At 44.4% G+C, this 19,195-nt stretch overlaps 1 protein-coding gene across 1 annotated transcript; it reads right to left on the reverse strand.

The window, feature by feature from the left end:
* Positions 1–1,485: 1,485 nt before the first annotated feature.
* On the reverse strand, positions 1,486–18,788 carry RNF114 (ring finger protein 114). The gene is made up of 6 exons (XM_055305934.1): positions 18,617–18,788; positions 13,906–14,056; positions 11,627–11,733; positions 11,155–11,269; positions 4,791–4,898; positions 1,486–3,358 (listed from the first exon to the last, which is right to left on the reverse strand). Exons 1-6 carry the CDS (start codon positions 18,754–18,756, stop codon positions 3,293–3,295), a joined length of 687 nt encoding a protein of 228 aa, XP_055161909.1. The 5' UTR covers positions 18,757–18,788; the 3' UTR covers positions 1,486–3,292.
* Between the last annotated feature and the right edge of the window lie 407 nt (positions 18,789–19,195).

Consider the following 19,195-nt stretch of genomic DNA (forward strand, 5'->3'; position numbering starts at 1 on the left):
AATGGGTACACCTAGGAGATAAGTCTAGTAGCTGAGTACCACAGCACGTACCCATAATTTAGCAGGCACCACACCAAGGTTGTATACACTGCTTCTTGAATCCCAAAATCCTTAAGAGGCAGCTATTCCTGGAAATGTACAGCTAATTAAAAGCAATACTTCTAAATTTGGTTCAAATACATGTAACTACATGTCTAATAAACATGTAGACATTTGGGGTACCTGGGTGGCTCGGTTAAGCATCTGCCTTCAGCTCAGGTAATGATCTCAGGGTTCTGGATTGAGCCCCACATTGGGCTCCCTGCTCAGATGGGAGTCTATTTCTACCTCTCCCTCTGCCTCTCCCTGCTGCTGTGCCCATACTCTTTCAAAAAATAAAAATCAAAAAAAAAAAAAAAAAAAAAAAGTAAGTAGACATTTGAGTTCATTTGCAATGGTAAAAGTTCCTATGTGCGGGATGCCTGGGTGGCTCAGCAGTGGAGTGTCTGCCTTCAGCTCAGGGTGTGATCCTGTGTTCGGGAATCGAGTTCACACTGGGCTCCCTGTGAGGAGCCTGCTTCTCCCTGTGCCTGTATCTCTAATGAATAAATAAACAAAATCTTAAAAAAAAAAAGTTCCTATGTTCAATTTGGTCAAAAACCTTTTATAATTTGGGACACCTGGGTGGCTCAGCGGTTGAGCGCCTCCCTTCAGCCCAGGGTGTGATCCTGGAGTTCCAGGATCGAGTCCCACATCAGGCTCCCTGCATGGAGCCTGCTTCTCCCTCTGCCTGTGTCTCTGCCTCTCTCTGTCTCTCATGAATAAATCTTTAAAAAATTTTTTAATAATTTCCTTATTGAAAAAATGAAACGACCTCCTTATATATTCAGGCATATATGCTATTTAATAAGCACCTTTTATGTGCCAGCACTTTGCTAGGCACACATTAATCAACTATATAATTATAATTATAAACCGGTAAGTAAAGGATTAATAAATGGTAGCTATTTAATATATAGTAAATACTTCCCCCTTTACAAAGAAATTAGAAGCCAGAAAATGATTTCCATTTTACTGTAGGGAACAGGTTGAGAAAGGGAAAGTATTTGCCCGATGTCCCACAGCCACTGGCGGAGTGCAGAACTAAAGCATTCCACGACCTCGAATCTTAATGCACAAAACCCTTTACTACATCTCAGGGCTGCTGCTCAATCTTCAGAATGCAGCTGAAACCATGTGTCTAAATAAAGCATTACATTATGGAGACTGGTTGTTTCTCACCTCACTGGAGCTCCCAGCTGTGAGAAGGGAGGTTTGTGTTCATTTTCCAGAGAGGACAAGCTTGGTGAGGCCCAGCTGGTGAAGTGTCAGAACTGAGATCAGAGCCAGATGGGACTCATGACAGACAAGAACTTCTCCTTAGAAAGAGCAACAATCTTCTGGAGTCTCACAGGCCCAGATTTTAGCAAAAAGTGGTTAATGAAAACAGGCATTACAGCTTGCAAATCAGATAAATTATGAAATTTATTTATATTTCACCATTTAAAAGCCAGAACATAACAAATTTCACTTTCTGGAAAGTCTTCTTATTAGAAATACATGAAGTGCACTTAATACAAGGAATTCGGTTTCTTGGTACCACCAGAGAAATGGACACACACTCACCCGTTCCCTCAAATGAAGGCTTTGTCAAATTTCCCTCCAAACTTAGACCTCTCCATTCAGGGAGGTCTGAGTTAACTTTTTCCAGAAATTACAGTGAAGACATGGACCTTAACATTTGGGCCCTCCCAAGCAACATCACATTAGAAAAAATTCTTTTGCCCCCAAAGAGCCCCGTCTTTGCTGGCTACTAGGCATCTGCAGCCCCTACTGGCAGAGGGAGAGGCCCACGACAGCAGTACACACAGGCCCAAAGCTCTCTGCCACTTGCAACCTCAGCCACTGACCAGAAAAACTTGCCATGGTCAGTATAGAGAGGTCTGACACACAAAAAAAATGAACCTAAATCCACATGCCTTTTGGTCAATCAGAGGTTCTGCTCCTACAGATTAGACTGACAGGTCTTAGCCTTGTATTTATTAGTATTTGCAAAACATGGTGAACTTCAAGTTTTTGAGCTATTATCAAAGCAAGCTTCCAGTAGACAGTTTCCAACAACAAGTGCCCACAAGAGACGTATTTGCCTTCTGAACAGTGTTGTCTTGTCAAAAAGAGCAGGCTGTGATACTAGATTTCCTATAACCTCTGCTTTAGAGAGGAAGTTTTCATGTGGAAACCAGTTTCATAAGGAAACCATTTGTGATAGAAAAGCAATAGTCAGTTTAATCTAAGTTACCAAATTAAAAAAAAAAAAAACACAAACTACAGTCAGTATCCTCCGGAGCCCCTAAACCCCCTCCTTCTTATTCATTTGAGGACTCCTCATGCTTAAAGGATAAGAACGTAAGCAGGCTCCCAAACAGAAAGGTAAACGTGACCCAGTCATTTGAAAATACCGCATTAGTTTGAAAATCAAAACCAAAAAATTATGGCCCTCACACTGCTCTTAGCTGACTGACCCTCCTCCCCACTTATGGATAAATGGAGTTTAACTTTCCTAACCTAGAAACACTTATTCTCACTAAAAATATATGGTTACACCTTATCCTAAAAAGGCACCATGCAGGCATTTAAGATTGAACCAGTTAATTCTATGGGTGTGCAGGAGTGGCAGGAAAATATCACTAATCAAAACTTTAGCATCAGATCATGCTAAACCCAGAACATTCACCCCAACAGGCCTTTTGAAATGTTTCCCAGGAGGTAAACTCGTTTTTGGCAGCTGCTGCTAAGGACCAACTAACAAGAACTTACACCACACAGAAGGAGCTCCATCAGTGATCAGACACACTACTGCCAGAGGTCACACACCTCAGGGACAAGGAGAGGAGATGCTGGTCTCATTTGTGCTATTCATGACCTAGAAAAGGTCCTGGCTGGCTCAGAGGACCTGAGAGATGAACACTAGATGAGAGGAACAAGTGTGAAACAAGGACAGGTAGAGAAGCTGGGGTCTCCTCCAGGAGAGGAAGATGCAGCTCCAGGAAGTAGCTGAGGAGCAAGACCAGACATGTGACAAAATTAACGGTAGGGAAGACCCCAAGGAAAGGACAGCTCTGACTTAGAGACCTCTTTCCCTGTTAGAAGTGAGCCTATCCTAACACCACAGCTCACTTCCAGGTCTGTTGTACATTTAAGGTGTATGAGTCACATGTTTCACGCCTAACACACAATGGAAGGTCTGGAACATGAGACGGACAGCAGAGACTGTTCACTGATCGATGATGGAGCGCTGCAACACCTGATTCATCATGTCCTCTTCATCAACATCGTAATCCTATGGGCGAAACACAGACACTAGGCCTCAGCACCGGGTACAGGGCAGACTCACATTCAGCAAGAGAAGTGGGATGGGCTCTGTAGAGGACAGCCCAGGACTGATCCCAGCTCCAGTCTGCAAGGCCAGCCACGTAACTGTGGGCAAACTGCTTGACCTCTCTGTGCCCTTGCTGCCTCATCCTGACCGTGAACATACTGATGGCTCCCTCAGGCACAGACCTTGAGGACCAGAGGGCAACTGCATGGAGCAAGGCACAGACCAAGTGCTCGAATGGGAGTACACTGGAGTGAAACTTGCCTTTTTAATTCAATGAGGCCAAGTTATCCACTTGGTAGAACCTGGGAATCTTATTCCTCTTCACAGCATTAACAAAAAGGACAGCTATTTTGAAGTCTAAATCTCAGACACTCTCTTAGACTAAGAATAAATATTCTTATGACAACTTAGGAAAGAGTCAAGCTTTCCTTCTCAGGTCCTGAAATACAGCCATTAAGACTGAATACTACTCTGAAATCCTCATGACATATATTTATAAACAAACAAATGGCTTACTTTGAGTAATTGGCCAAATTAATCTATTACTACTATGCCCAGACAACAGTGGGTCCCTTCAAAACCGCTAAGCTCTGGGGATCCCTGGGTGGCTCAATGGTTTGGTGCCTGCCTTCGGCCCAGAGCGTGATCCTGGAGTCCCGGGATCGAGTCCCACATCGGGCTCCCTTTATGGAGCCTGCTTCTCCTTCTGTCTGTGTCTCTGCCTCTCTCTCTGTGTCTCTCATGAATAAATAAATAAAAGTCTTAAAAAAAAAAAAAACGCTCAGCTCTAGGGAGAGGCTACAAACCAGATGAACACTTCTGGTGAGTGGAGGTGTCTTGTTGGACTTGAAGTACTTTAAGAAATGTGATACTTCCTATGAAATTCTACCTTTCCAGTTTCTTAGGGTTGAGCTAGGTGGAGGAGACTGGCACTACTGTGCCTGTATCTCCATATAGTAACGATCAGCTGGAGCTGATGGCAACATAGCACGTGTCGGATACTGCCTAACTTTCAAATCCTCATGACCACTGCCATTACTTGCCAGGTCCCCATGGGCATCTGAGCTTCAGGATCCTAAGCCAGGTTCTATAATAGGTAAAAACTACACATACTAAAAGAAAGTGGGAAGAATTTTTGGGAAAAAATCCAGGGAGCAAGCTTTCACTATGTTTCATTGCAAATGACCGGCCAGTTTGCTTTTGTAAATAACACACAACAAAGGCTCTGGCCACTCACTGGGCTCCCGAGTATAGACCACACAGCTGCTGTTCTTGGGAGCCCATCATATCAGTGACAAACTCAACAATGAGACCCATAGTTCTCTAGGCAAGAAAAGGGAGGTCCTTGTGCTTCCCCCCAGGGGAAGGATCAGGGCCCAGGCTCCAGACTCACCACAAAAGTATCATAAGAAAATTGGTGCCGGCGCTGGATGTGCTCTATGAAGTTGGCGCTGCGGTAGTTGGGGTCTCCCCAGGGCATCGAGGCACATATTGGGCAAACCTTTCAACAAAGAAGCACATTCTTAGACACCCGACATTTGAGCTGACATTAGCCCTCTGTGGCCTATATCTGGCCTCCTTTCTTCCAGGGCAGTCTTCCTAACACACCCGTGGCCTGGCCATTCCTTCAAATGCACATTAGTATCCTAGAAAATAGTGTCAGCCTCCTACTCAGGTCAATGACACTGAGAATGCCAAAAAGCTTTGGCTATGATACCACCCTTTTCTGATACTCTACTGTGACCAGGACGTGTGTCAGCCCAATAAGGGCCTAAACCCAGCACACAAAATAATCCAAAAACACAAAGAAAATCAAGGAAATGACAAATGAACCATATCCTGAAGAAGTAAAACACAGCCTCCTGTGCTACTTTTACAAAGTCAATGCTCAGATGAGAGGGCTAAGGTTGAAAAGCCCTCACATAAGTTGATCTGGGCTCTGATGATTGGGAGGTATTTGGAATGACAAAAAGAACATGAAAGGGTGCTTTAGCAGGCAGGCAGTTGCACAGAGAGGCCAGGCGGCAGCAAAAGAGGCCAACAGCCAGGCGATCAGTCTGGCTAGAACGCAAAATTCAGAGGTGGACAGAAGAGCTGGGCCAGGGGAAGCAGCAGGCCTAAGTGGTGGCTTGGAGATAGAACCCCACCCATTTACAAGTAAGATAGGATGACAAAAGTGAGTGGCAAGAGGTCAATCTGAAATGGTGTAAGACTCCTTGGTGGAAGGAGCTGGGCTGGTGTTGGAATGTGGGTCAGGTCCAGAGACTGAGAAGTGGCTTCCAATGGGAAGGGCTGAAACATTAACAGCTAAGGAATATATAGATGGAAAGGGAACAGAACAGAGGGCCAACAGCTGATGGAAGAGAGGCTTCAACAGACACAGAACAACCAGAGGAATTTCAGGAAGCCAAAAGAGGAAAGAAAAGAGAAAACTGGGTTGCAATACCAGAAACCGCAGAATACTCTAGCACTATCAAATTTATGAGTGCACTTAGCCTTTAACCAAATTAACACACATCTATGACTGTATTTTATTAATAAACACAAGCAAAGATGTGTTAAAAATTTATGGCTGCATTTTAAAACTTACCATGCAAATTAATTTCAAACCTACAGAAAAGTAGATAGTACGTTGATGATCCATCCTTCATCCCCAACACCTAGATTTTAGTTTGGCATACTTATTTCCGGAAAAAAATCAGACATTTTAAAGTAAGACACACTATCTCACCTGTAACTGTTTCACTAGTCCTCAAAACAGGAACTTTCCTTTACATATCCCATACCATAATCCCACCTGTCAACAATAATTCTTTAGAAGCATTTAATACCCAGTCCTCACTCAAATTTCCTGATACAGTCTAAAACTGACCTCAGTGTTCATTAATAAGGGACCAATTAAACTGCAGCAGACAGGTAACAGAAAACTGTGACGCTCATTAAAAAAAGCAGATCTACATGTACAGATGTGGAGGTAGATGTTAAAAACACTGATTCAGTGTGCAGAATGTGCTGTTATTTGCATAAAAAGGGGAAAATACAGGAATCTCCCAAGAACATCTGGAAACTACAGATGTCTTTGAATTACATGAGTTTCCATTTTTCCACACACAGCTGAGCACTACTGACATGCCAATGAGCATAAAAGAGAACCATTTCTGATGTTTTGGAGAGAAAATTGGTTTAGGAGCCAGGACACTGGTACCAGTACCAGCTCTGCTGCTAACTAGCTCTATAATGTGGTCAACCACTTAACTTGGATGGCACAAAAATTTCTTCCTTCACTCCCGTCTAAGAAGTGCAGGGCAGGATGGTGGTAGGAAATGAATTTCAGTCTCTATCGTTTTACTTCATTAACATCCATTATCGTTTTCATAATTACTAACATAGTTAAGCTTATCTGGTGAAATTTAAAATGGAAAATGCATAGTGAGGGCAGGTGGGTGGTGTTTGTACCTTTCTGCACTTGCTCTTTCAATGAGTTATCAGTTTTTGTTTTTGTTGTTAAAGATTTTTATTTTTTATATTTAATTTTTTATATTTAATTTATATTTTATTTTTAAATTAATTATTTATGAGACACAGAGAAAGAGAGACAGAGACACAGGCAGAGGGAGAAGCAGGCTCCTCACAGGGAGCCTGATGTGGGACTTAATCCCTGGACCCCGGGATCACAGCCTGAGCCGAAGGCAGATGCTCAACTGCTGAGCCACCTAGGTGCCTCTGAGTAATCAGTTATTAAGAACCACAACTAAAACATCTTGAAGAAATGGCTAAAACCTTGGCTATGGGTATTTTTTGTTTTTGTTTCTGTTTTTTACAGAACATAACTCTTATCTTGCCTACTGAAGCCAAAGAACATGTACTATGAAGTTTCTGGAACCACAGAAAAATAACAGGTTCAATGACCACTTCAGGTTAGCATCTGCCTACAGAAATTTCAAAAGTCATCTCTGTAACAAAGATATAAATGTTAGATGAAGATTAGTATCAAACGGTGAGGCTACTTCTGAGTGAGAATAATCAATTCTTTCTGAGTGATCTCAGGAAAGGCTGGCAGGCCAGAGAGACACTTTTTACACCATGAACTGACTACATATGAAGAAGATATATTTAAAAAATTGTACAGAAGTGGGGTGCCTGGGTGACTCAGTCAAAAGCATCTGCCTTTGGCTTGAGTCATGATCCCAGGGTCCTGGATCCAGCCCTACATTGGCTCCCTGATCAGCAAGGAGTCTTGCTTCTCCCTCTGCCTCTGCCCCTCCCCCTGCTAGTGCTTGCTCGCTAATTAATAAATAAAATGTTTAAGAAAATTGCAGGGGGCACCCCCGGTGGCGCAGCGGTTTAGCGCCACCTGCAGCCCAGGGTCTGATCCTGGAGACCCAGGATCGAGTCCCGCATCAGGCTCCCTGCATGGAGCCCGCTTCTCCCTCTGCCTGTGTCTCTGCCTCTCTCTCTCTCTGAATAAATAAATTAAAAAAAAAAATACTTATAAAAAAAAAAAGAAAGAAAGAAAGAAAATTGCAGGGACGCTTGGGTGGCTCAGTGGTTGGGCGCCTGCGTTAGGCTCAGGGCGTGATCCCGGAGTACCTGGGGCTCAGGGCGTGATCCCGGAGTACCTGGGATCGAGTCCCGCTATCAGGCTCCCTGCAGAGAGCCTGCTTCTCCCTCTATGTCTCTGCCTCTTTCTCCCTCTGTGTCTCTCATGAATAAATAAATAAAATCTAAAAAAAAAAAAAAAATTGCAATGGTTCAGAAAGCAAGGACTCAAGAAGCCAGCTGGGACCATGGAGAACATGATGTCATCAGGGGTGGAAGCTGAATCTGGAGGAATAAAGGGTTTGAAGAGACAGCAGCAGCAGCTGGAAAATGACAAGCTTGAGGGAAAAGATCAACTAAACACTAGAGAGCACAGATTGAATATTCCTCCCACTAAGGAGCCAGGGAAGATGGGCATATATAAGGAAAACAAGGGCGAGGCATCGGTAGAGGCCAAAGCTGAGGTGAGAGGAGTGAAGACACAGGATGGGGCAAGCCACAGGAGCAGGGAAGTCTTACTTTGTGCTAGGCCCTATGTTCAGTCCTCTCTATGGGTCTGAGGACACACGTAAGAGTCAGACTTGGAAAGCATCCTTCTCCTGAATACAAAATGGAATGATAAGGACAAGGAAGAAGGGCTGCAAATTCAAGTGCTCACAGTGACTAGATTAGTAAGACACATGAGCAAAGGAGGATGAGTATAAACCCATCCCATCTAGGTGGGCAGCAACTACTCTAGGCCAGCTGGCTCTTGCCTGAACTTCCAGTTTCTCAAATGTAGAGCATCAAGACTGAGAAATCTTCGGATTTTTAAAGATTAAAAAGGAAGTTAAAATGTGTACAGGTCAGATGTATCCCACAGACTGCCAGTCTGTAACCTCAGAGGTAGATCAGAGAGCAATGGAGACAGAAGGAGGAAGAAAGAAAGGAATTCACACCTGATATTCTGAAGTAAGTTAAAAGCAGGATTCAGTGTTACCTGTGGAAAGGATGAGAACAGTTCATGCCATGAATTTAATGCAAACAGTGCTCAGAACAGCCATCAGAGAGTGTGTGTGCCTAGCAGCAATAGGGCCTGGCTGAAAATGACCCACAATGAGCTAAGCTGGCCAAGTTCCCCAGTGAGACGAGTTGGGAAAAGCAAACCAGAGGTAATTTATCTGTCAAATCTGTCACAGCACAACAGTAAGAGCTCAGGGAGCTCAGTGTAAAAAGTAGCTGTAGTAACCGGAATGTGGGCTTGGTAAGGAGTTCAATAAAGTCAAGATAATTTTTTTTAATTTTTATTTATTTATGATAGTCACAGACAGAGAGAGAGAGAGAGAGAGAGAGAGAGAGAGAGGCAGAGACACAGGCAGAGGGAGAAGCAGGCTCCATGCACCGGGAGCCCGATGTGGGATTCGATCCCGGGTCTCCAGGATCGCGCCCTGGGCCAAAGGCAGGCGCCAAACCGCTGCGCCACCCAGGGATCCCAATAAAGTCAAGAGAAGATCTAGGGTATTCTCAAACAGGCCACCTGTATCTTAAAATTTGCAGCAAAAGAAAAATAAAGAATGCCACCAGACCTAATCCAATTAACAAAAGCTCATGCAAATACTAAAGTGTATGCACCACCTTTTAAGGCAAGGGAGCTGACGTTTGCCTATAAATCTAGGTATACAGTCAAGAGAGCAGCCTAAAATAAATGAAAAAACTGAAAACTATGGAGGAGGTTGTATCAAGATCTAGCCTGTCGATGACATTAAGAGGGAAGGGGGCGCCTGGGTGGCTTAGTCAGTGGTGTGTGTGACTCTTGATCTTGGGGTTGTTGAGTTTAAGCCCTATGATGAACATAGGGATTACTTGGGGAAAAAAAAAAAAGAGGAAAGGGTAATACTGCAGACACAGACCACATTAAAACAAAACCACATGCCAGTCTTGATACTTAAACTGAGAAGACTGATAAGCACTTTCTCAATCATTTCATACATTCTTTCCCCACAACTACAGACAAACTAGGGAAATGGTAGCTTTGCAGAGGACAAACTTTGTGGACACCAAGGGATCCAAGTTAACATAACCAATGACAGGGCCAACAGACATCCCATGACCCCTGACGTGGCACCCGGAGCACACATCGCTCATGGAACTTCTCCTCCTCTAATGATGAAGAATCAGACACACCCAAATTGAAGGACATCTGACAAAACAACTGGCCTGTCCTCTTTATAAATGTTAAAGTAATGAATGGCGAAGAAAGGCCAAGGGAGGGATCCCTGGGTGGCGCAGCGGTTGGGCGCCTGCCTTTGGCCCAGGGCGCGATCCTGGAGACCCGGGATCGAATCCCACGTCGGGCTCCCGGTGCATGGAGCCTGCTTCTCCCTCTGCCTGTGTCTCTGCACCCCCCCCACCCCCGTGACTATCATAAATAAGAAAGAAAAAAAGAAAAAAAAAGAAAGGCCGAGCGATAGAGACATGACAACTACATATAACACAAAGATCCAGGATTTGGGGGAAGATATTGCAATGAAAGATATTCCAATAATAAAATTTCAAGGTATTCTACCCCCCCCCCACTTTTTTTTTTTTTTTTTTTTTTAAGTAATCTCTATGACCAATGCAGGGCTCAAACTCACGACTCCAAGATTAGGAGTCACATTCTATACTGACTGAGCCAGCCAGGCACCCCCTAAAATTGTTCAAAAAAATTTTTTAAATTTATTTATTATTTATGATAGTCACAGAGAGAGAGAGAGAGAGAGAGAGAGAGAGAGAGAGGCAGAGACACAGGCAGAGGGAGAAGCAGGCTCCACGCACCGGGAGCCGGATGTGGGATTCGATCCTGGGTCTCCAGGATCGCGCCCTGGGCCAAAGGCAGGTGCCAAACCGCTGAGCCACCCAGGAATCCCTAAAATTGTTAAAATTTAAACATGTATTCTGTATTAAATATTCTGTCAATGTTACACTTCCTGAGTTTGACAAACACAAAAAATAAGATTTTTTTTTAAATATGATTTTTTAAGAAAATGTTCTTGCTCTTAGAAGATACATGCTGAAGTATACAGGAGCAAAAAGTCATAGTACCTGCAACTTATCACTGAATGATGAGCAAAAAATATGTACATACAGAGCATCATGAAGCAAATATGGTAAAATGTTATCATCTGTGAATCCAGGTGAAGGATACACAGGAGATCAGTCTATATAGAAGAAAAATTACAAAGTCCAGGTCATCTTACCACAGATTTGGTGTCCGTGCTGTGGCATAACTTGCAGTGCTCCACTAGTCCTTCCTGATCAAAGTTCTTCTCAGGACAGTAAGGGCAAGGAAAGGTGTAGCGATTGGGGACATTCCTGGAAGATGAAAGGCAGGAAAACAGAAGAAACCTGAGTACTTTTCCATACTTCAACTACTGTACTCCCCCAAAAAAGGAGCAAAGTGCAATGTGTTATGACAGGGATTCTGACAATCACTTCAGAATGAGATCAAATGTTGAAAATAATAGAGCTAATACTTGAAGTGAGCATCAGAGTCCTCCACACAACCCCCCACTCCACCCCTAACACAAAAATTGACGTCAGCTGTAGCCAGAGTAACAATTATACCTCTACTTCCCCAAACTCCTACAACTAAACCCTTCAACATGCAAAGTGTCCACTGTCTTCATAGCAAAGATGACCTCCACCTAAAGGAGTGTTTGAGTCATTTACCTTGGCTGAAGGGAGGCATCCTTGGTGGTGGCCTTCACACCTTCCATGATGTAATTCTGGTATTTGGAACAGGTAGCCACATGGGCCCGGATCTTGGATAGGAAGAACTTAGGAAGAATCAGAGCCCACAAGTTCAGCACCAACACAGTCCCAAAGCAAGGTCAAAATGAAAACCAGACCTGAACCACTGGCAAACAATCTCACCAGACTCCTGGCTATGCTGACAGGGCTGAAAGCAAGTTTGTTGCAGGCTTTTTGTTAATACCAAGGCTGATAATCTTATTTAACCAACCCAGGACATCTGCTTCCAGTCTAAAATAACTCTCCTAGAGGTTTGCTTTTATTCAAGGTATGCTCTCTGCTCACATACTCCAAATGCAGTGAAGGTTTAAAAGTTTTCCACATAGCATTCTAACTTGCTCCTCTAGGCAGTCTGGGTGGCTCAGCGGTTTAGCATCGCCTTCAGTCCAGGGTGTGATCCTGGAGACCCTGGATCGAGTCCCAGGTTGGGCTCCCTGCATGGAGCCTGCTTCTCCCTCTGCCTGTGTCTCTGCCTCTCTCTCTCTCTCTCTTTCTCTCATGAATGAATATATAAAATCTTTAAAAAATTTTTTAAAAAATAAACTTGCTCCTCATAGTAAGCCAAGAACACATTTCATTATGTGCAGCAGTAAAAAAAAAAAAAAAAAAAAAGTAATCAGAGATAAACACCAGTAATTCTAATTAAAGTTACAGAATGCCACATTGTGATAAATGATCTTAAAAAAACCTGAAATCTGAATTCCATTTCCCCTTTAAAATCTAGTCCTTGCAAGATGGAAAGAGAAAGAAAACCTAGAGGAGAGTGCTTCATCGCAGGTGTTCTAAAAGCAAAGGAAAAGTATAAGGAATGAAGAAAGAGGAGACGTAAAGGGAAGATAAGACATTTTTGGAGGTATAGTAGTACACCTGGAAATATAATACAATATAATAACTAATCTTTAAAAATGGAGAAAAATCAAAAGTATGCAGAATAAAACAAAAAAACCCATCATGCATGTAGTACAAGGATAAAGTAACGGGTAATTTCATTTCAATATCCTGAGTTTCAAAATGAAAGGAAACCACAAGAAAAAAAAAAGAAAGCTTCATTATTTGAGCTCCAGCTTACCATAATGCTCCCTTCTGTCTTACCTCCAGCTAAAGAACTTGACTTCAAGCTGCCAACCAAAGAGCTCCCAATTAAAAGGGATAGGAAACAGCCCTATTTAGAATGATAGTCACTCTGCAGCCCTAGTGCTAAATCACTCTGAAAGAAAGAAGGTAAAGTATATCCATTCTATGGCCATCCATACTAATATGTTAGTAATGAAACGGACAGGTTGTCTAGTAAGTCATTAAGTGAAAAAAAATTTTCAAAAGTGAGAAAAAGCTCTAGAACTAGAGTATGCTCCTATTTTGTAAAATTCCTACATCTGTGTTTGTCAAAGGGCAGAAAATATTTTGCAGCCTTCTAAACCCAATCACTTTTAAAGAGGTAATCTCTGGAGTGGGAAACAAGCCTACAGTATTTCATATGCTTTACGGTCTGAAATGAACAGAATCATAATTTTGAAACCTGTAAGACTGTGTGTGTGTATAGCTTGGAAAACGAGATTGTAGTTTTTCTCCTCTATAATTATAATAGATGTTGAAATACACTTGATTCTAGCATGATTATACAAAAAAGCACGGGTGCATTTCGAATGTTAGGTATTGTTTTTACAATCACATAATTTCATACTAATCTTTATGTCATGATTCCTGTCAAGTACTAAAAAATTCAAATATTTTTATATCTATAATGATAAAGATTGTAAAATTTCCCTTCTAGCTCACTGCAGCAGGTGACTTCCTTTTTTTTTTTTTGTTTTTGTTTTTGCAGCAGGTAACTGAGATGTTTATCTTATTTTACACTTAAAAATTAAGAAATAGCATTCTGTCATTACATTCTAATGGAAATTACACATACTGCTTTGGAAAAGTGGCTCTTTTATAGGGAAAAAACTAGGATAATGGACTTCTATGGTTTTCAAAGCTACAATATATAATACACTAAACCAACTGTTAAAAGAACAAAGCAAAACCAATAAGGTCACTAAGATGAACCGGCACAGCCATTGCCACAGATAACTAGCATGCACACGTGCTGTAAGTCACCTAGTCATGCTCTAACTTCAGGAACAACGTGGCAACAGCTCTGCGTTTTACCCCCTCTCATTACAGAAAGACACTGACTCTTCCATTTTACTTCCACATACATTTTTACGGCAGCCATGGCAAGAAGTCTCTGTGCTCTCAATCTGCCGCTCGAGCTCCGCGGCTCGGACGCCAGGTGCCAGAGCGCTGCGACACACCCCACAGACAGGCTTCTTCGGCTTCAGACATTCCTGCAGGCATGCAGAGCAAAAGCTAGAACAAGACATACAGAGAACCTGCGTCATGCATTGTGGAGACAAGACGACAAAAATGGATAAACTTTTAAAAAGACATCAATGAATAATGGATTATAAACATATTGCTCCCTGTTCCTGATTCAAATACTGAGTCTTCCCGTGCCAGGAAGGGGATGGGGGAGTGTCCTGCAAAGAACACACAGGTCCAACAACAGAAACAAACACAAACTATCATGATACACAGTGAAAAGGTTTTGTGGCACAGTCTTCAAATCTTAGCACCTGCCACTGAGGGATCTTGGTGGGGTTTCCTGAACCTCAGTTTCTCCTCTGTGAAATGGAGACAGTAGTAGCCACCTCTGGGATTACTGGAATGGAGTATGTTTAGCAGCCCCTCAGTACAGTGTTAAACACATATGAAATGCACCACAAATAGTAGGTGCTATATCATCAGAGGTGAATGTAAAACACTATGAGAAGACAGAGATAAGCCCACCTAGTTGTGACCCAAGGAGGACAGTGCTGGTAGGACTTCAGAAGCAGCATTCACAAAACAGCCTTAAAGAGCTCAGCTGGCAGAGGAAGGTAAAAGCATTCCAGGCACTTAGACTTAAAAATTCATGACGCACCTAAGGAAATAAAAGTCTAACATCTTTCCTCATGAATGGTAGGAACCCAGATGTTTAAAGATATCAACAAGGCCAAATCCAAGTTTTAGAAAAATAGCTGAGGTTATCACGGACAAGAGAGTTGTTGGTTTTCAAAAAATATTTTTAGGTGAGGAAAGACAGGAGCCTTGAAGTAGAAACCAAACAGATTGGCTAAGGCAAGAAATTCTTTTTTTTTTTTTTTTAAAAGGCAAGGAATTCTAAGGGCCTGAGGCAACAGAGAATTAACTCAGGAAATGATTCAGAATGGAGTCAGTAGTACTTGGGAACTTACTAAATTTGGAGAAGGAAAGTCAAAAAAGGCCAAGTTTCTATCCTGAAACCTATGCAGGGAGTGATGCTGAGATAAGGTATACAGAAAGAAAGGACAATAAAGGGATGGAAACAGCCTGGCTACATACCTGACCTGGGATTTAAGGCAAGATAACAAAACTTGCCAGGAAGAACTCAGGATGTATAATCAAAGGTAACCTATGCCATCTGACAAATTTTTACCATATCTAAGTATTTTCTTCCTCTTTGTGATAAAGCTAGATGTTAACACTGCCACACAAAATAAAACAGGCTGGGAGAAATTGAGGGGCCCTAATGATTCACCACTGAGAGCAAAGTGGAGAAAGAAACAAAATCCCTGTCTTCTTAATGCTTATATTCCAAAGTGGAGGGAAAAAAAAGTTAGTTTCTGATAGTGATTAAGTATAGGAAGGAAATAGGGCAGCCCTGATGGCCCAGTGGTTTGGCGCCGCCTTCAGCCTGGGGTGTGATCCTGGAGACCAGGGATCGAGTCCCACGTCGGGCTCCCCAGCGTGGAGCCTGCTTCTCCCTCTCCATGTGTCTCCGCCCCCCTCTCTGTGTCATGAATAAATAAAAATATTTTAAAAAAAAAAGTATAGGAAGGAAATAAAACAAGGCAAAGAGATCAGCCAAGGTGGATCATACTGAGCTTCTTTAAGGAGGCAATATTTGAGCTAGGACCTAAAACTCCGAGGAGACAGTCACACAAACTTGGACACAAAGAGTTCCACAAAGAGAGGATATACCAAGTACAAAGGGATTTCCAAAAAGCAGAAAGGAGGCCTTTGGGACCATGATATGAAGACCACTGGAAGATGTTAAGTGATTAGGCTGGACAGGTAGACAGGCTTGTGGCCATCATTTGACTTAACTATTCTCAAAGGCAGATCACAGGAAGAACCCACGAGAGCAGAGGGTCCAGAGAAACCAATCCCAGCTGGTAGAAAAAAGCAGCTTCAAGCACACACCAGGACAATTCATTGACCAAATGTTCACGAGCCACTTTGTGCTCCAGTCATCCCCAACATGCAAGCCTGGTTTTAAAAAGTGCCTGTATCTTGGGCTGGCTTTCAGTTTCCCTTTCCTATTTCATAGGCCTTAATACAATTGAGCCTTTTAGATGCTCCATCCTTTCTGCTACAGTGCTGTGTAAAGAGTTCCTTCTCTTGGGCTCCCAACACCTACCCCTCTCCAGCTATATTCTGCTAAACTGGAGGGACAGTCATTCAGGGCTTAAAATAAAGTTTTATAAAAACTCAACGCCCCAGCCAGCCAAAGTTACGATGCTGGTTTCTAAGCATAAAAGTTAGCAAAAATCTGCCACTAACTAGCCTGAGCAAAAAGCACTTGGCTGGAGCTAAGGGAGATTTGTGCTCCCTTCACAGAGGTGTATTCTTCTGTCTTCAGTCAGCATCAGAATTGATGAACACGTGAAACTAGTGTGGTGAGTGCAGAAAGGAACCAAGTTTTGAAACCCAGTACTGCCCCTTGACCTCTGACCTAGGGAAGGTTCACGTGGCTCAAGGAAACTTCAACTTTTGCTGCTCTTCAGTTGGTAAACTGTGCTGAGTCAAGCCTCTTTATAACTATTGTGAGTGAAATCCGGTGAATTAACACAAAATCAGGTAAAAGCAGTGAGGGGCTGATCCCAAGAAAAAAGGACTCCATAAAAACGCTGTCTAGCCTTCACTTTAATGCTCATGAAATTTGTTTCCACCACCAATTTCTTAGTTCATTCATCCATTACCTGATCTCTCCCCCACGAACCAGTTTGATCCCTATGACCCTCCATTCCACACTGAATTTTCCCAATAGTCTGAACATTTGTTAGTCTAATTATCACTTCACTGGCTTGTGCACTTTGAGGGCAGAATCATCTTGCTTCTTACTGTGCCAAGACACTGGCACATGGTAAGCACACAAATACTTTAGTCAGTTGAATATAAGATTGGAAGATGGATGCTCAGACACTGCTGGGCAATGGGGATACAGAGAGGGGCAACACAGATAGGATCACTGCCCCTCATGATCCCTAAGTCTGGCTTTATGCAAGGAAGAAGGAAACCCCAGAAGTGAAGCAGGGAAGTAATTCGAGTAGGGATGGTGATAAGGGAGGTAAGTTAAACTGGGACTTGAAGTCTGGAAAGGATTTGGGGTAGCTGGCAGGGGAGATGCAGGTGAGCAGGAAGAGTTCCAGGCTACCTGAACTCCAAGTGGGAACAGCCCAAAACTAGAAAAAGCTTAAGAGTACTTGAAGAAGCAAAAAGCACTCTGTGGCTGGGGAGCCCTTGCCAGGGGCCAAATTATTCTCTGGGCTGGCAAGGGGACACCTGCAGTTCATGTGGGAAGAGTTAGACAATAGTGAGTCTGACCTATGTGAGCCTCAGTTCCCTCACCTGCCATATGGCTGCCAACCCTCTTTCCCTGCAGTACTGCTGTAGAAGTAAGAATACCTGTGAGGCCCAGCATGTGCCTATCGTGTCTACTCTCCAGTAAAGGTGTCCTAAAACCAATGCCAAGGTGATGCTGAAGGTAATAAGCACTGCAGGAGACCACTGAGGAAATGCCAACCCCCCAGTGGCAAGAAGTGACCACATTTTCTACAGTCCTCTCAACTGAGGTGTTGGCGTCTGATGCAGCAAGGCTTAGATTCAAATCCCAAGGGGGCGCCTGAGTGGGGCAGCGGTTGAGCGCCTGCCTTTGGCCCAGGGCGTGATCCTGGAGACCCGGGATCGAGTCCCACGTGGGGCTCCCTGCATGGAGCCTGCTTCTCCCTCTGCCTGCGTCTCTCGTGAATAAATAAAAACTTAAAAAAAAAAAAAATTCCCAACAACCTCAAGCCCCTACCCCAGCCGAGGGTCTGTATTGGCAATTTTCACACATATCCCCTTCAGGCGTCGTGACCAGCGTACTAGCGGCATGTGGGCCAGGGAGGCTTAATTTCAAACAAAACGCAGCAAACCTCGGACACAAGCAGGAACGCTAACAATCGCTATCTGTGACTCCCAACCCCTTTCCGTTGATGGCAGCCTGGTGAGATTCTACCACCAAGACTTCCCTTTTGTTCTTTTAGTCTAGTTTTCGGCGTTTTTCCAACTTCAGTGCACATTCGAATTACTTGGCAGAACTGGACACCTGACGCCATATACGTACCATATATACTTCGGGAGCAACGCTCAGGCTTTCAAGGGCAACGGTGGCTCTCCGAGGGCCGATTTTATATTTTTCGAGTGAACTCCACGCCCAAAGCGGGGCCCGAAATGCCGACCTCCAGAATCGAGCCACATGCTCTACCTGAAGGAGCGAGCCAGGCGCCCCACCTGATCCCCAGCAGGGTGCGACTTCCACTATCGCGGGTGAGGAGTCTCACAGGCCCCCTCACAGGAGGCGCTCCCCAGACGACGCGATACCTGGAAGCGAGCAGGACCGAGAAGCGCCCCGCCGACTTCCACCCGCCTTCAGGAGCCCCGTTGGGCCCCAGGAAGAGGCCCTCTGGCCGGGTCCTCGCGCTTCCGCTCCGAGACCCTCCCCGCCCGGGCCGCGCCCCTCCCCATTCAGGTCCCCCCCCACCTCACCCCCCTCCACCTCCGACCAGGCCCTGGCTCGCCGCTTACACGTGACCGCAGGGCACTTGCACGGGCTTCTCGTACACTTCTAAGCACACGGGACACGTGAAGCGGCCCAGCGGGTCGGACTCCGCTGCGGGCCCAGCCCGTTGCGCACAACCCTCACGATCCTGCTGTTGCGCCGCCATCTTGCTGCCGCGCCGAGCGGCGCAACGGCGGCCGAGAAGGAGGAGCCCGAGGGGGTGGGGCCGAGGCCGCGGGCTAGCGCGCGCTCGGGGCGGGGCTTGCGCCCTCCGGGGCGGGGCTAAGGCGGGACCTTGCGCGGCGAGGGACGCTCGGGGCGGGGCTTATGGAAAGGACGCGCGGCTGGGGAGGGGCTTGTGGGCGGGCCACGCCCCCTGCACCTCCCCCTCGCCACCCCCGACGGACGGGAGGGAGGGAGGGAAGGGGGGGGCGAGGCCGCGGGAAATCTGGAAAATGTGGAAGTCAGATCCAGACACCTGCAGAATTGGAACAGGCTTTGTGTTTCAACTGCTGTTTCCTCAATTTAAATCGTTACTATTACTTGATATTTCACACCAAATCGAGTTGCCTTTTCTTTAAATTTAGGCAAACAAATTTCATTTT

Source organism: Nyctereutes procyonoides, unplaced genomic scaffold (genome assembly GCF_905146905.1).
Source record: "Nyctereutes procyonoides isolate TBG_1078 unplaced genomic scaffold, NYPRO_anot_genome, whole genome shotgun sequence".
Lineage (NCBI taxonomy): Eukaryota > Metazoa > Chordata > Mammalia > Carnivora > Canidae > Nyctereutes > Nyctereutes procyonoides.